The sequence below is a fragment of the Ovis canadensis genome, chromosome 10 (genome assembly GCF_042477335.2).
Source record: "Ovis canadensis isolate MfBH-ARS-UI-01 breed Bighorn chromosome 10, ARS-UI_OviCan_v2, whole genome shotgun sequence".
In the NCBI taxonomy this organism is placed as follows: Eukaryota; Metazoa; Chordata; class Mammalia; order Artiodactyla; family Bovidae; genus Ovis; species Ovis canadensis.
Genome location: NC_091254.1, coordinates 36,835,356 through 36,849,921, shown reverse-complemented (window position 1 = coordinate 36,849,921; position 14,566 = coordinate 36,835,356). Strand labels below are relative to the sequence as shown.

The following is a 14,566-nucleotide window of genomic DNA, read 5'->3' as shown; positions in this document are numbered from 1 at the left end:
TTACCATCTTTTCTTACTTCTGCCCACATTATTATTATTCTCATCACAAATTAAAAGCAATACATCAACCCAAAATGTTTAATCCCCTTATTATTTACCCTAGCTAATCAAAAGTGAGAATTCCAGTAAACTAAAGCTGCAGGACCTTGAAGGAGAGAATGGATGGGAATAAATAAATAGAAAGAGCTTAGTACAGGGTCTGATACATTTTAGATGCTCAGTAAAAATGGTAACTTATTAACAGCATAACATCTTGACTTTGCCGTTTGTCTTTTTGTTCATTTATTTCAGAGTTTATCACACACCAGTCTTGTTTTCTCTCTGCCTCTTGCTGCTTTGGAATTTGATACCTAAATTTAATATTCATGATAGTGAAATTCCTCTACAAGTAATTAACACATCCCATAGAATTAGTTATAATGGAATTTTAATGGCATCTCTGAAAATTGTACTATTACATTTAGAAATTAAAAATCAATTTTGAAAGGGGGTGGGTCAAATTGGAGTCATTTATGAAGTCAAGAGGTATATACTTTTACTTCAAAAGACAATAGTTTGTGGAAAATGTCATTTACCTTAGAAAAAAAAATTGTGTACTAATAAAAAATCAGGAAGCTTCAGGAAACTATTCAGAAGTTGATACTTTGAGCTTTGGGTGAATTTTAACCCAGACTCTATAATAAACTTGATTTTATAGCATAAGAAACAATCACCTACCTTAGTTTTTTCATCTAGAAAATAAGAATTATGATTTGATACAAGAGTAATAGTTTATAAAACTGTGGTAGACATATACAATCCTGTAGAATTACTCCAAGATAAGGTATAGGAAAAGACCCTGATGCTGGGAAAGATTGAAGGCAGGAGGAGAAGGGGATGACAGAGGGTAAGATGGTTGGATGTCATTACCGACTCAATGGACATGAGTCTGAACAAGCTCCGGGAGTTGGAGATGGACAGGGAAGCCTGGAGTACTGCAGTCCATGGGATCGTAAAGAGTTGGACACGACTGAGCGACTGAACTGAACTGAAGGTACACTGTTTCTTAGCATAATGGTGTAAAGCCACTTCTGATCAGGAGCACAGAGGTGGACGAAATGGATTATCCTGGTGTATGCGTGTACATGCCATGGTAAATTGATTCAGTCCTGTCCGACTCTGCTACCCTAGGGACTATGGTCCACCAGGCTCCCCTGTCCGTTGGGTTCTCCAGGCAAGAATACTGGAACGGGTTGCCATGCCCTTCTCTAGGGGATCATCCCGACCCGGGGATCGAACCCTTATTACTTGTGGCTCCTGCAGCCCCCTGGTGCTTGCATCGCTGTGGTTTTGTAATCCTATGATTGCCCCAGGTGGGGTACTCCCACTCGTTTTGAGTAGATAAAGTTCAGGGCCCATAAAGAGAAGGAATCATGGTTATGGGAGGAAAATAATCTGAACCTGCACTTTACCATCCCAGCTGATAAAATTTGCCTCTATTCAAATTTGAAAGAGTACATATTTCAAAAATATTTACTGGCTGATTACAAAGCTGTAACAGTCATGATGCCAAATCAAATTGGATAAATGTTGCCTGGTAAATAGAAAGCCCTCCATCGATGTTTGTTCAATTAAACCTGAGTATAAATGATTGTGAGTTATTCTGGAAATTAAAAATTCCTTGAAATAGTAGATATCAAAATTACAAGAGCCAAGTATTATTCAGGAAAAATTAAAGATGAAATTATTAGATTCCTTATCAAAGGCTCATCTCATAGGGATTTTCGAAGAAATGTTTAGTTGATGAAAGACTTTGGGTTTTTAAATGATCTTTTGAATGCATTTTTGTACCTTTTAGCTTGTTTTGTGTTTTCACATTTTGGCTCTTTGTAAGTGAAAGTGAAAGTCGCTCAGTTGTGTCCCACTCTTTGCAACCCCACGGACTGTACAGTCCATGGTATTCTCCAGGTAAGAATACTGGAGTGGCTAGCTGTTCCCTTCTCCAGAGGATCTTCCCAACCCAGGGATTGAACCCAGGTTTCCTGCAGTGCAGGCAGATTCTTTACCAGCTGAGCCACAAGGGAAGCCTAGTGGCTCTTTGGGCCTTTATCAACAAATATTTATGGGTTGACTACCAGGTTTCAGATACTATTTGAAGCCCTGGGGAAGCAGAAGTGAACAAAAGAGGAGAAAGATCATACCTTCATGAAACTTATGTTGCAGCAGAGGAAACAAATGTGAAAATGACATAGTATCTCAATCATTATATGGAGATAAACAAGCACACAAAAAATAAAGAAAACATATTTAATCTTACAGTACAGGACCTTGAAAAGTACAGTAGTCAATGCAATAGCTGGCACCCAGGGACTGGCATCAAGGGAACAGGCAGGAAGAGTTACTGACTGGAGAAGGGAGAGGAGGTGGGAGATGGTAGAGCTGAAGGGTCATCAGCAGTGGGAGATGGAGGTTACGTTGCAATTTCACTCATGCCTGACATTGATGAAATTGCATGTTTGCATCTTTGAAAGTTTGCAGCTTGAAGGTTCGTATGGAGGGGACTTACTGTAATTCAACTCCATTCTGACATTCTCTAACCTGGAGATAATGTCAGATTGCACAGGTCTAAGGCTCAGTCCAAATACAAGGCTGCCTGCCCCCTGCTCCACCACGCCCACTTCAGATGTCAATCACAAATTCAATTTGTCACCTGTGCTTCTGATCCATTGGCTACAGGTCAGAGGTTTCCATGAATGACACCCTCGTTGGGTTTGATTAATTTGCTAGAGTGGCTCATAGAACTGTCCTTGTCTCAATCTGTTATCATTTGTTTTTATTGTGTGCCACTGCCATTTTTTGTGTTTGTTTTTTATGTATTATCTGTGTGAAAAGTGTTATAAACCTATTACATACAGTGCTATATAGCTGTATTAGTTGGGTACCTAGGCTAACTTTGTTGAACCTAATAAACAAATTGGACTTATGAACATGCTGTCGGAACAGAACTCATTTGTGTGTAGGGACTTACTATTAGGACAACCAGCTGGTGTCAGAGAATTGCTTGATGGTGTGGAAAACCCTCCACACCTTGCAATCAGTGATTTGAATTTCAGTAGTCTACTGATGGTGCTGTCAACTGCTGATCAGTTATTCTATTTGGAATCACGTTCTCAAACTCTGGTTTCAACAATCCTCCACTTGTGGTGCTTTGCTTACAATTTTATCAATCTCTTCTTTGCCTTCATGTGGACTCTTTTTTATCTCACTTCCTAATGTAGGTAACCCTAAATATCTGTTTTCAGCTCTCTCCCAGGTTTGCATTGCATGCTCTCAAATGATGGCTTTATTGATTTCCAAGACTTAAACTTCAAATCTATCCCTTAATTGATTCCTCAGTTCCATGCGTAATTTTCAATACTGTAATCTTTTCAATATTTGAGCTGCTGCTGCTGCTAAGTTGCTTCAGTCGTGTCTGACTCTATGCGACCCCACTCTAGACAACAGCCCACCAGGCTCCCCTGCCCCTGGGATTCTCCAGGCAAGAACACTGGAGTGGGTTGCCATTTCCTTCTCCAAAGCGTGAAAGTGAAAAGTGAAAGTGAAGTCACTCAGTCGTGTCCGACTCTTCGTGACCCCATGGACTGCAGCCTACCAGGCTCCTCTGTCCATGGGATTTTCCAGGCAATAGTACTGGAGTGGGTTGCCATTGCCTTCTATGATGTAATAAGCCCCACGTTGCTGAGTAACCCAGAGAAAGTCACACCTCTGACACGATCTCTCGCTTGTGAGAAGAAAAAGTTTATCTTTCTGGTTTCACATGTATGTTGTCAGTCAAGGTTCTTGGCTGGAGAAGGAAATTTGAGCAGAGAGTAGATTGTTACAGGCTATTTGTGAGCTTTAGAATTGGTAGTAAGGCCGAGGAGACAGACTTGAGGACTGGAATAGGACGCCTCTAGTGTTCTTGCCTGGAGAATCCCAGGAGCGGTGGAGCCTGGTGGGCTGCCGTCTATGGGGTCGCACAGAGTTGGACACGACTGAAGTGACTTAGCAGCAGCAGCAGCAGCAGCAGCAGCAGCAGGAGTTTACGTGCAGAGAAGGAAATGGCAGCCCACTCCAGTATTCTTGCCTGGAGAATCCTGTGGCCAGAGGAGCCTGGTGGGCTGCTGTCCATAGGGTCACACAGAGTTGGACACAACTGAAGCGACTTAGCATGCATGCATGCATTGGAGAAGGAAATGGCAACCCACTCCAGTATCCTTGCCTGGAGAATCCCAGGGACAGAGGAGCCTTGTGGGCTGCCGTCTACAGGGTCTCATAGGGTCAGACACAACTGAAGCGACTTAGCAGCAGCAGCAGCAGTTTACGTGACTGGAATCACAGATCACTCCCACTAAAGGAAAAGCCTCCAGACATTGCAATCATGACCTTGGGACACTGCAACTTCCACCACCGTGACTGTGCCCCACATGAGATGAACTAACTACCTGGTCACCATCTTGATCTCACACACAGTATTCAGCCTCCAGTTGGCACATCCTGCTAACTGATCCTGGGTCACATTGCCCGTGCCCTGGGAGCAGGCAGAGGAAAGATCTAGCTGACCCAGGACACAGAGATTTCCACCCCAGCAGAATGGGGATCGGATGTGGGACAGCAAACCCCTCTCCCAATAAGAAATGTTTACCTTAAATTTCTCCCAGCTACCTCCAACATGAAACATTGAAAGCAGGATACTCTCTGTTACCCAGGCAACTTGTGCCTGAAACATCTACCTCACATCCTCAGGATAAGGAATCTTGCTCCACAAGGCATTGTTTTCATAGTTGTTTGATCTTGTTCAGTTGTTGCTGGTCAGATTGCTACATTTTAATCACTTCTTTCTTTTCTTTTCCAGCTCTGGCACATAGATTTTGTTAGGAAGTCATTAATGAAGGAATGATTTAGGGACTCAAAGCAAAACAAAGCAAATCTCAAGGCAGAGTTTTATTGATCCAGGCCAAAATAATCTTGACTTGAATTCTTGCCCTTTAATGTGGTTTTCCTTGACTGTTTCTCCCTTGTGATTTTCAATGAGCTTCAATTACCAAGTAATGCTTTCTCAACTCCCGGAACATGAATGACAGAGAGCAGAACCTGGTGACGCAGGGCTTACCTTCTTTTAGAAAAGGAGAGCATAGGGAGACAATGCCTCTTCCGGTTTTTTCTTCTTTTACTGTGAAGCAGATCACCACATTCTCAACACTTGGAGTAATCATCAACTTTTGAAAGTATATTTCATTCAAATATTTTAACATTTTCATAAGTAGATGACAGAAGTTGTAGTGCAGTGTTGCTTCAGTCGTGTCTGACTCTTTGTGACCCCATGGACTGTAGCCACCCAGGCTCCTCCATCCATGGAATTCTCCAGGCAAGAATACTGGAGTGGGTTGCCATCCCTTTCTTCCGGGGACCTTCCCAACCCAGGGATTGAACCTGGGTCTCCTGCATTGCAGGCAAATGCTTTACCATCTGAGCCACCAGAACCTATGAGCTGATGAGGGAAACATCACAGTAAATTAAGCCTGATAGGTACCTATGGAAGTCTACAGATGAAGAGGAAGTGAAGCTGTGGCATTGTTCTAAGAAACCCATTTTCCTTTGCTTTTTTAATTTTTAAAACATTAAAAAATAATTGAAGTGTAGTTAGTTTCGGAGAAGGAAATGGCAACCCACTCCAGTACTCTTGTGTGGAAAATCTTGTGTGGACAAAGAAGCCTGGCAGGCTACTGTTCACGGGGTTGAGAAGAGTTGGACACAACTTAGTGACTGAGCATGCACATGCATCATTTACAATAAAAATATTTGTTGAATCAATTCCTGGTAATTTCATGAAAAGTATAGTTCTTTGAAGACAGGGAAGTTGAAGAGAGTCAGGACAACCAAGATGTAAGACCTGAATATTTCCAACAAATTCCTGATTTAAAAATCACAATTACAGGCTTGGTTTTCACAATGTCATCAAATAAGGGCTGTTGATACATGCTTATGCTATAGAGAGTATATGTGCTTCTCCTAAATAGAATCAAATTGAGATTTAAAAAGGGACATATTTTCCTTTGCTTTTCATTGTGAGATGAGACTCAGAATGTCCCCTGCATTCATAAAACAATAAAGGAGAAAACATGATGTTATTTGATTATCTATAAATATCCACAGAGGATAATAAATGCCTTTGCTACCTCTAAGCCCATGTGTTATGTTGAATTTTCAGTGTCTAGCAGTTATCCCTGACGCACTTTTTATGGTTTTAAAACTTGGGATCTGATTATATACTCCTGGGCTCTTCACTGAATTGCCTATTTGGAAAAGCAAACCACCCACCATATTTAAAATTAGAACCTGCCTCTACCACCTAGACATTCTTAAACCGCTGACCCAACTCTGTTTTTCTTTTTTTTTTCCTATAGCAACTTATAGCCTTCTAAAATACTAGATGAAGCAACTTTATGTTTTTTATTGCTTATTTTCTAACTTTTTCTGTTAAACAGTAAGCTCTGTGAGGACAGGAGACTTTATCTGTTTGATTCATCTCTGTCTTAAGAGTTCCATACAGTAACTGGGCATATTCTAGGCATGTAATTAACATCTATTGAATGAATGAACAGTGTCTTCATGGCACTGAGTCTAGCTCTCATGCCTAAGGCTTGTGTGTCTGGTGTGCCTCCTTATTATGCCCAATTCCAGATCTGTAGTCCTTCCCCCCTTAAAAATCGGCTTTTCCAAAGGATTGAAAACTCACTCATAGCAAGATTTCAAAGACTCCTCACAGTTTAGAGCACTCCTATTTCCTGCAGTAATTGCATTTTAAGATGGATCAAAGTTATCAAATCAAAGTGATACAATTTTTTCTGGAGACTTTTTTTTTTTTCAGAGCGGTTTTGAGTTCACAGCAAAAACTGAGAGGAAGGTACAGAGAGTTCTCATATGCCTTCTCTGCTCACACATGGATAACTGCCCCTAATTGTCAGCATCCTTCACCAGAATGATACATTTGTTATAATTAATGAACCTTCACTGACACTTCATTGCTCACAGATTACATTAGGGTTCACTCTTGGTGTGGTAAGTTCTATGGGTTTGGACAAATGTATAATGACATGCATCCATCATTATAGTTTCATACGGAAGAGTTTCACTGTCCTTAAAAGAGTTTCACTCTGTGCTCTATCTGGCCACTCCTCACCCTCCACAACCTCCAGCAATTACTGATCTTTTTCCTGTATCTGTAGTTTTGTCTTTCCCAGTATGTCAAATAATTGGAATCATACACTGTGTAGCCTTTTCAGATCGGCTTCTTTACTTAGTAATATGCATTTAAGGTTCTTCCATGTCTTTTCATGGTTTGATAGCTCATTTCTTTTTAGTGTTGAATAATATTTCATTGTCTGGATGTACCACAGTTTATTTATTCATTTACCTACTGAAGGGCATCTTGATTGCTTCTAAGTTTTGGTGGCTATGAATAAAACTGCGATAAACATCCATGTGCAGCTTCTGTGTGGACATAAGTTTTCGAATTCTTTGGGCAAATACCAAGGAGCACAACTGCTGGATCATATGGTAAGAGTATATTTAGTTTTCTGGGAAACCACCAATGTGGCCTCCAAAATGGCTGTGCCATTTTGCATTCCCACCAGTGATGTATGAGAATCCCAGTTGCCCACGTCTTCACCAGCATTTGGTGTTGTAGGAATACAGTTTTAATCACAAAATTTTCACCACATCTTTTTAATGTGCATGGCTTATGTAGTTTAACAGGGGTAACTTTGGTTTGAAGATCAAGAGACTCAATCCCTTAGATCATTACACAGAATTCCTAATTTATGCATTTGTTGTGAACAGAGTGTTGTGTCCTCTTTTTCAAGATTTTACTGAAAACTATGTGCTATCTAGAAGATAAAATGAGTATAAATCACAGTCTAATCACAAGATGGTTGGTATTTTCACCCACTACTGTAGAAGACCTGGCTTCACCATCTTAATGTGAATTGCTTTAGTTTTACTTTTTAAAAAAGAAATCTATAAATCATCACCACCATCGACACCAGCATCACCACCATCATCACCATGATCGGCGTCATCACCATCACCAGCGTCAGCATCATCACCACCATCACCACCATCATCACTGTCATCACCATCACCATCATCACTGTCATCAGTGTCATCACCAGGACCAGCGTCAGCACCATCAGCAGCATCAGCATCATCACCACCATCATCACCATGACCAGCATCATCACCATCACCATCATCACCAGCATCAGCATCATCACCACCATCACAGTGTCATCACCGTCACCATCATCACTGTCATCAGTGTCATCACCAGGACCAGCGTCAGCACCATCAGCAGCATCAGCATCATCACCACCATCATCACCATGACCAGCATCGTCACCATCGCCATCATCACCAGCATCAGCACCATCACCACCATCATCAGTGTCATCACCGTCACCATCATCACCGTCATCAGCATCATCACCACCATCATCACCATGATAGCATCATCACCACCATCATCACCACCATCAGTGTCATCACCATCACCATCATCACTGTCATCACCAGGACCAACATCATCACCATCACCAGCATCATCAGTATCATCAGTGTCATCAGTGTCATCACCAGGACCAGCGTCAGCACCACCATCATCACCATCACCAGCATCACTGTCATCAGCGTCATCACCAGGACCAGCGTCAGCACCACCATCATCACCATCACCAGCATCGTCACCATCGCCATCATCACTGTCATCAGCGTCATCACCATGATCAGCGTCATCACCAGGACCAGCGTCAGCATCATCGCCACCAGCATCACCATCACCAGCATCAGCATCATCGCCACCATCTCATCAGCATCATCCTTATCAACACCATCCTCATTGTCACGATCCCCCTCACCATCACCATATCCCATGAAGTTTGATATTACAGTATTTTCAATTTCTTAACTAAATACAGTAAAACTGTACTGTTCTGAAGGTCATAACTGGAAACCACAACTCTGGAACTGAGTCAATAAATGATCTCTAGCTGTTTTGAATCACCTAATTAAAAATATCTTTTCAAGATCTCTCTTTTCTTCTTGCCAACTTATACTGTTCTGCTGGCTTTGGGCCTCCAGCGGAGATCCTCTGGGGCAACCTGGTTTCTTGCAGCCATTTGGCCTTGTCTATTGAAGGGGAATTAGGAAGAATGTGACTTGGCTGGGCCCCTGATGGGGAGGAAAGCAGGGCCTGAGGGAAACATGAAACGACTGCGCTATTGTTTTCTAGGCTAATCTCATTATAAATTTTAAAAGAAGTTTAGTCATTTGAGATCTCTCTTCTACCTTTACACTTGATTTATTGTTTGACTGGTCATTAGAAGTTAAAAAAATTTTTTTCTCCTGACTTTGAAGTCATTTTTTGTTTTCTATCCCTGTATTTGACCTGTTTTCCTTTTCTTTCTTTTCTCTCTCTCTCTCTTTTTTTCTTTTTTTGCCATTCCTTGGGGCATGCAGAATCTTAGTTCTCCAACCAGGGATCGAACCTATGTTCCCTATGGTAAAGTGCAGAGACTTAACCACTGGATGGCCCTGGAAGTCCTTTTCTTTCTTTTAAATCTCTAGAAGCTTTTAGATCATTTGTTTCATCTTTAGTGGGCTGGAATTCCTAATTAATGAGTCTTTATGTAGGTGTCTTTTCAAAACAAAGCTCTTTTGGTAAAACACTTGAAGAGCCCTTTCAAAACTAGAGTCCTGAATCCTTCAGTTTGAGAAATTTTTCTTGCATAATTTTTAATGAAATTACCATAAAGTGACTGGGCAGAGATTAAAGCCTTTAGCTGAAGAACTCCCAAAATGTCAGCATGTAGCCTAAGTCTTTGTTCTGGATCATTCAGTGTCTCAAGAGATGAATCTTCATTTTTTACTCATAGGCTATACTATTCGGACTGGCTATTGATCTTCTGTCTGAGCCCAGAGATGGACAAAGATTAGGGGTATCGTTATTCAAATTGCAGACTTTATTTTCTCTTTTGTTTTCTCCCTAGCCATACCTGCAGTCCTGGAGTCCTGATCTTACCTTACTAACGTTTTCTAGGAGGAAGCCTCTGCTCTCCTATAGAGGTAGGTAATCACCTGCCTGTGGGTGGGACAGCACACCTGAGTCTCAGTGGCTGTCTATTGACTTCAATAAGCCCTGTTTCTGGGTCTATATACTTCACCTCTACCTTCACTGGTGATCCTGAGCCTTTCTGAGCTCTGCCTGCAAATTGATATATCTAAGTATTTAGCTCGAAGCTCAAAGTTTTGAAGCTTCCTCCTTTCTGCTAGGTCAGGTACCACTCCATCATGGTTCTCTGTGTTCCAAAAATTTGCCAAGATCTTTCATGTGCTCTACCATTTTCTTTGACCTTGTGAAATAAAACTTAAAAATTTTTTCACTATCCTGTTAGTGGGGTTCAGAAGAGAATTCAAATTAAGAGACGATCAGCCATGCTTAACTGGAACTCCAATCAGTACTTTTCAAAATGCTCCCTCTTGGAAATCCAGGACTCTACATCAGTCCTGCTGGCTGGAGAGAGGGGGAAGGTGGCAAGGCGATGAATCTCTGATGATATTCAACCAGCTTAGTGCTGATTCATCAGTTTGATACCCTGAGTTCCAGGCAAGGTGTCTTTGAACAAAAAGTTCTGCAAGTAAAAGTACTTTGGAAATTGCAAGTGTAGATAATCTTTAATGCAAACTTATGATGTTCATATCTGAGGACTATATGATTCACTTATTCATTCAATAAACAGGTATTGTGCTTCTGTTCTATGCCAGGCACCAAGCACTGATTTCCTCCTACTTGATATAAACAGATTTAATAATGCTGCTTCGTATTAATACATATTCTGTGGAACCACACATCTCACCTATTAGAATCATGACATGGATTAAAACAAATGCAGGCTCATCTGTCCATGGAATTCTCTGGACATGAATACTGGAGTGGGTAGTCATTCCCATCTCCAGGGGATCTTCTCAACCCAGGGATTGAACCTGGGTCTCCTGCATTGCAGGCAGAACTTTTACCACCAGGGAAGCCCAAAAGCAAATTCAAGTGATTCAGAATTATTGTTATCCCATTTGAAGAGCAGAATATCAGCATATTTGATAAACCTACTTGTTCAAACCTGCTTCTTCTTCTTCTGGTTCCAAAACTGGGACCAGAACTGTTATTACTTAAGGGTAGAAGGTCATGAGAAGAGCATGTTTTTTTTTCTGTTTAAAACGTTGCCTCTAATTTGTATTCATGTAAGACAAATTGATTTAGTTGTATCCAGTTAAACTGATCAACCCCTGGATCATTTGGAAACTGATTTTGCTTTCAGTTCAGTTCTGTTCAGTCGCTCAGTCATGTCCGACTCCTTGCGACCCCATGAATTGCAGCACGCCAGGCCTCCCTGTCCATCACCAACTCCTGGAGTTCACTCAGACTCACGTCCATGGAGTCAGTGATGCCATCCAGCCCTCTCATCCTCTGTCGTCCCCTTCTCCTCCTGGCCCCAATCCCTCCCAGCATCAGAGTCTTTTCTAATGAGTCAACTCTTCACATGAGGTGGCCAAAAGTTATGTATTATTTCAATTTTGGATGAAAAAGACAATTTTTCTTTCTCATTATTTTTTATTTTTATTGAAATATAGTTGATTTACTATGTTGTGTTAATTTCAGATATATAGTAAAGTGATTCAATTGTATATACATCCATATACATACACACACACACACACACACACACACACACACACACATATGTATAGGACTTTCCTGGTGGCTCAAATGATAAAAAATCTGTGTGCAGTGCAGGATACCTGGGTTTGATCCCCTGGTCGGGAAGATGCCCCAGAGAATGGAATGGCTACCCACGCCAGCATTCTTGTCTGAGTCCATGGACAGAGGAGCCTGGCAGGCTACAGTCCGTGGGGTCGCAAAGAGCTGAATGCAGACTGAATGACTAACACTTTCACTTTTCATAATTCAACCTACGACACTTAGGATCCTGGATGTCATTTCTGACACCTCACTCTCTTTCCTCTGTGCATCCAATCCATAGCTGAATCCAGCATGTTCAACCTGTTCTACCTTGAATACGCTTGGGGCCCAGCTATTTCTTTCCACCCTTAGCCCAACATTATCACTCTTTCTCTTGGACCATGATGGTAATTTCTTCACTGATCCGCTCCCACTCCAGTCTCTCCTAATCCATTTCCCCCCTGTATTAGCCAGAGAGATCATCCAATAGTGCATATTTGATTATATCTCTCCTATTCTTACAGCATTCCACAGCTTCCCACCGCCTAGAGATAAACACAGAACTCCTTCATGTGGCCTACACTCAATTGGGTCCAGCCCTGTCTCTCCAACTTTTCTCCCAGTGCTCTGAGCTTGGGCCAACTAGGAACTTCTTTCAGTTCCTTGATTGCACCATGCTCTTGCCTCTAGGCTTTGGACATGCTGTTCCCAGTCTGAAACACCCCTCAACCCTACTCCCCAGACACTGACTCATGCTTTTAACCTCGACTTTAACATCGAGTAGCTTCAGGAAGCCTGGATCACTGTAATAGGCTGGATGGTGGCCCTCAAACAGACATGTTCATGCCTTCCTCCCTGGAACCTGTCACTATAATCTTGTTTGTAACAAAGGTCTTTGTAGATGTAACTAAGTTAAAGATCATGGTTGTATCCCCAACACGTAGCCCAGTGCCGGTGGTACATCATAGGTGCTAATACTCAATATTAACAATGTTAACAACAATTACTTTCCTTGGGAACTTCCATGGTGGTCCAGGGGTTAAGATTTCACTTTCCAGTGCAGAGGTGTGGGTTTCATCCCTGGTCGAGGAGCTAAGATCGCACAAATCTCTCGGCCAAAAAATTAAAACATCAAACAGAAACAATATTGTAACAAGTTCAATAAAGACTTAAAAAATGATCCACATAAAAAAACTCTAAAAAACCCCTTTTCTTGAATAAATACATGAATGACTCCGTCCATATTTCAATCTAGGTGCTATCCAAGCAGTACATACAGATTTAGAAAAAATCAGAGGTCTGGCACCTGTGAACGCCCTGTAGATCTGACCTTCCAAGTATCTTAAGGGATCTGCAGTCTCCCTAGTAGACAAAAAGCTCACATCTGGCAGGATACTTTAGGACTCCCCCCCGCCCCGAGGAACACCATTTCCTCCAAAATGAAAATAAATACACTCTGATTTGATTTTACAAATATTTTAAGGGATCCTCTTATCAAAATATTTGTTGAAATGTAATTTTTGTGTTATGCCACATTAGTTATTTAAAACTGTGTTTGAAGGAGTGACCTCATTCTTAACCTAGAAAATTCCATAGTGTAACTGGAGAAAAGAATTCCGGGTTTACTCTTATATGCAAAAAATCAGAAATACATGAGAAGATATATATTACTAAAGACTAAAAGAAAACCAACAATGACAGGAAGGAATAATAATAAGCAAATTCACAAGTTCCACGTCTGTTTACATCCCATTCTTTGAGCTCGACGTCATAACCGGTGGTACTTCCTTGAATGTCCGACTGCTTTTCCTTTCAGAAACGGCTCCTTCGCAAATTCCTGGTGAGCAATAAATCCCATGACCCCATCTCTTCTGCCTTTGGAAGAGCTGATGAGAGTACTTCTTATTCCTACGTATGAAATTTGTTCAACAGTGAGCATGCATTTCAAGTTAGATCTGTCAGACTGATTTTCAGGGATTGCTGTGAATTGCATGAGAAAGATGTAGTTTTTATTGTTTTCTTTTTCTTCTGAGACGGCTGGTTCTAGGAACAGTGCAATCTAAGCTTCTCATGGTCATCGTAGCTAGCGTGTGGTGACTGCCTGTCTGAAAAGGAAGCCAACTCACATGAAAGCAAAGGCAAGAAATGGGAAGAGAGAGACAGCCTCTCGATGCAGTTTTTCAAACCTGGGACCCATGAGTGCCTGGAACTGTTTTGTTGCTGTTTTGTCACTAAGTCGTGTCTGACTCTTGCGACCCCATGGACTGTAGCCCGCCAGGCTCCTCTGTCCATGGGACTTCCCAGGCAAGAGTACTGGAGTGGGTTGCCATTTCCTTGATCCAGGGGATCTTCCCAACCCAGGGACTGAACCTGAGTCTCCTGTGCCTCCTGTATTGGCAGGCTAATTCTTTACCACTGTTTCACCATGGAAGCCCAGGACTTGGTTTCCCCTTTGATTATTCCTATCTTTAGATAGTGATCTAAGCTATGAAGGGGTCTGGGTGGTGAGACAGGGAGAGGAGAGATGAAGAGGAATGTGATCAACATGGCTTAGTCAGTGTTAGTTGCTCATTTGTGTCTGACTCTTTGTGACCCTGTGGACTGTAGCCTGTCAGGCTCCTCCCTCCATGGGATTCTCCAGGCAAGAATATGGGAGTGCTTTGCCGTTTCCTTCTCCAAGGAATCTTCCTGACCCAGGGACGGAACCTGGGTCTCCTGCACTGTTGGCAGATTCTTTGCCATCTGAACCATGAG

The 14,566-nt window shown here is 41.8% G+C and overlaps 1 protein-coding gene across 1 annotated transcript; it reads left to right on the top strand.

Annotated features, from left to right (window-relative positions):
* Window positions 1-7,501: 7,501 nt before the first annotated feature.
* LOC138446990 (uncharacterized) lies at window positions 7,502-8,983 on the top strand. The gene is made up of 3 exons (XM_069602487.1): window positions 7,502-7,578; window positions 8,112-8,357; window positions 8,557-8,983. The coding sequence occupies exons 1-3, from the start codon at window positions 7,502-7,504 to the stop codon at window positions 8,981-8,983; spliced, it is 750 nt and encodes a 249-aa protein (XP_069458588.1).
* The last annotated feature ends 5,583 nt before the right edge of the window (window positions 8,984-14,566 follow it).

Excerpts from the sequence above, each read along its gene's own strand:
- LOC138446990 (XM_069602487.1), top strand. The coding sequence starts at position 7,502 with ATGTGCAGCTTCTGTGTGGACATAAGTTTTCGAATTCTTTGGGCAAAT. Across the intron at positions 7,579-8,111 it reads CACAACTGCTGGATCATATG|CGTCAGCATCATCACCACCA; the intron begins GTAAGAGTATAT and ends CACCATCACCAG. Across the intron at positions 8,358-8,556 it reads GTGTCATCACCAGGACCAGC|TGTCATCACCATCACCATCA; the intron begins GTCAGCACCATC and ends CACCACCATCAG.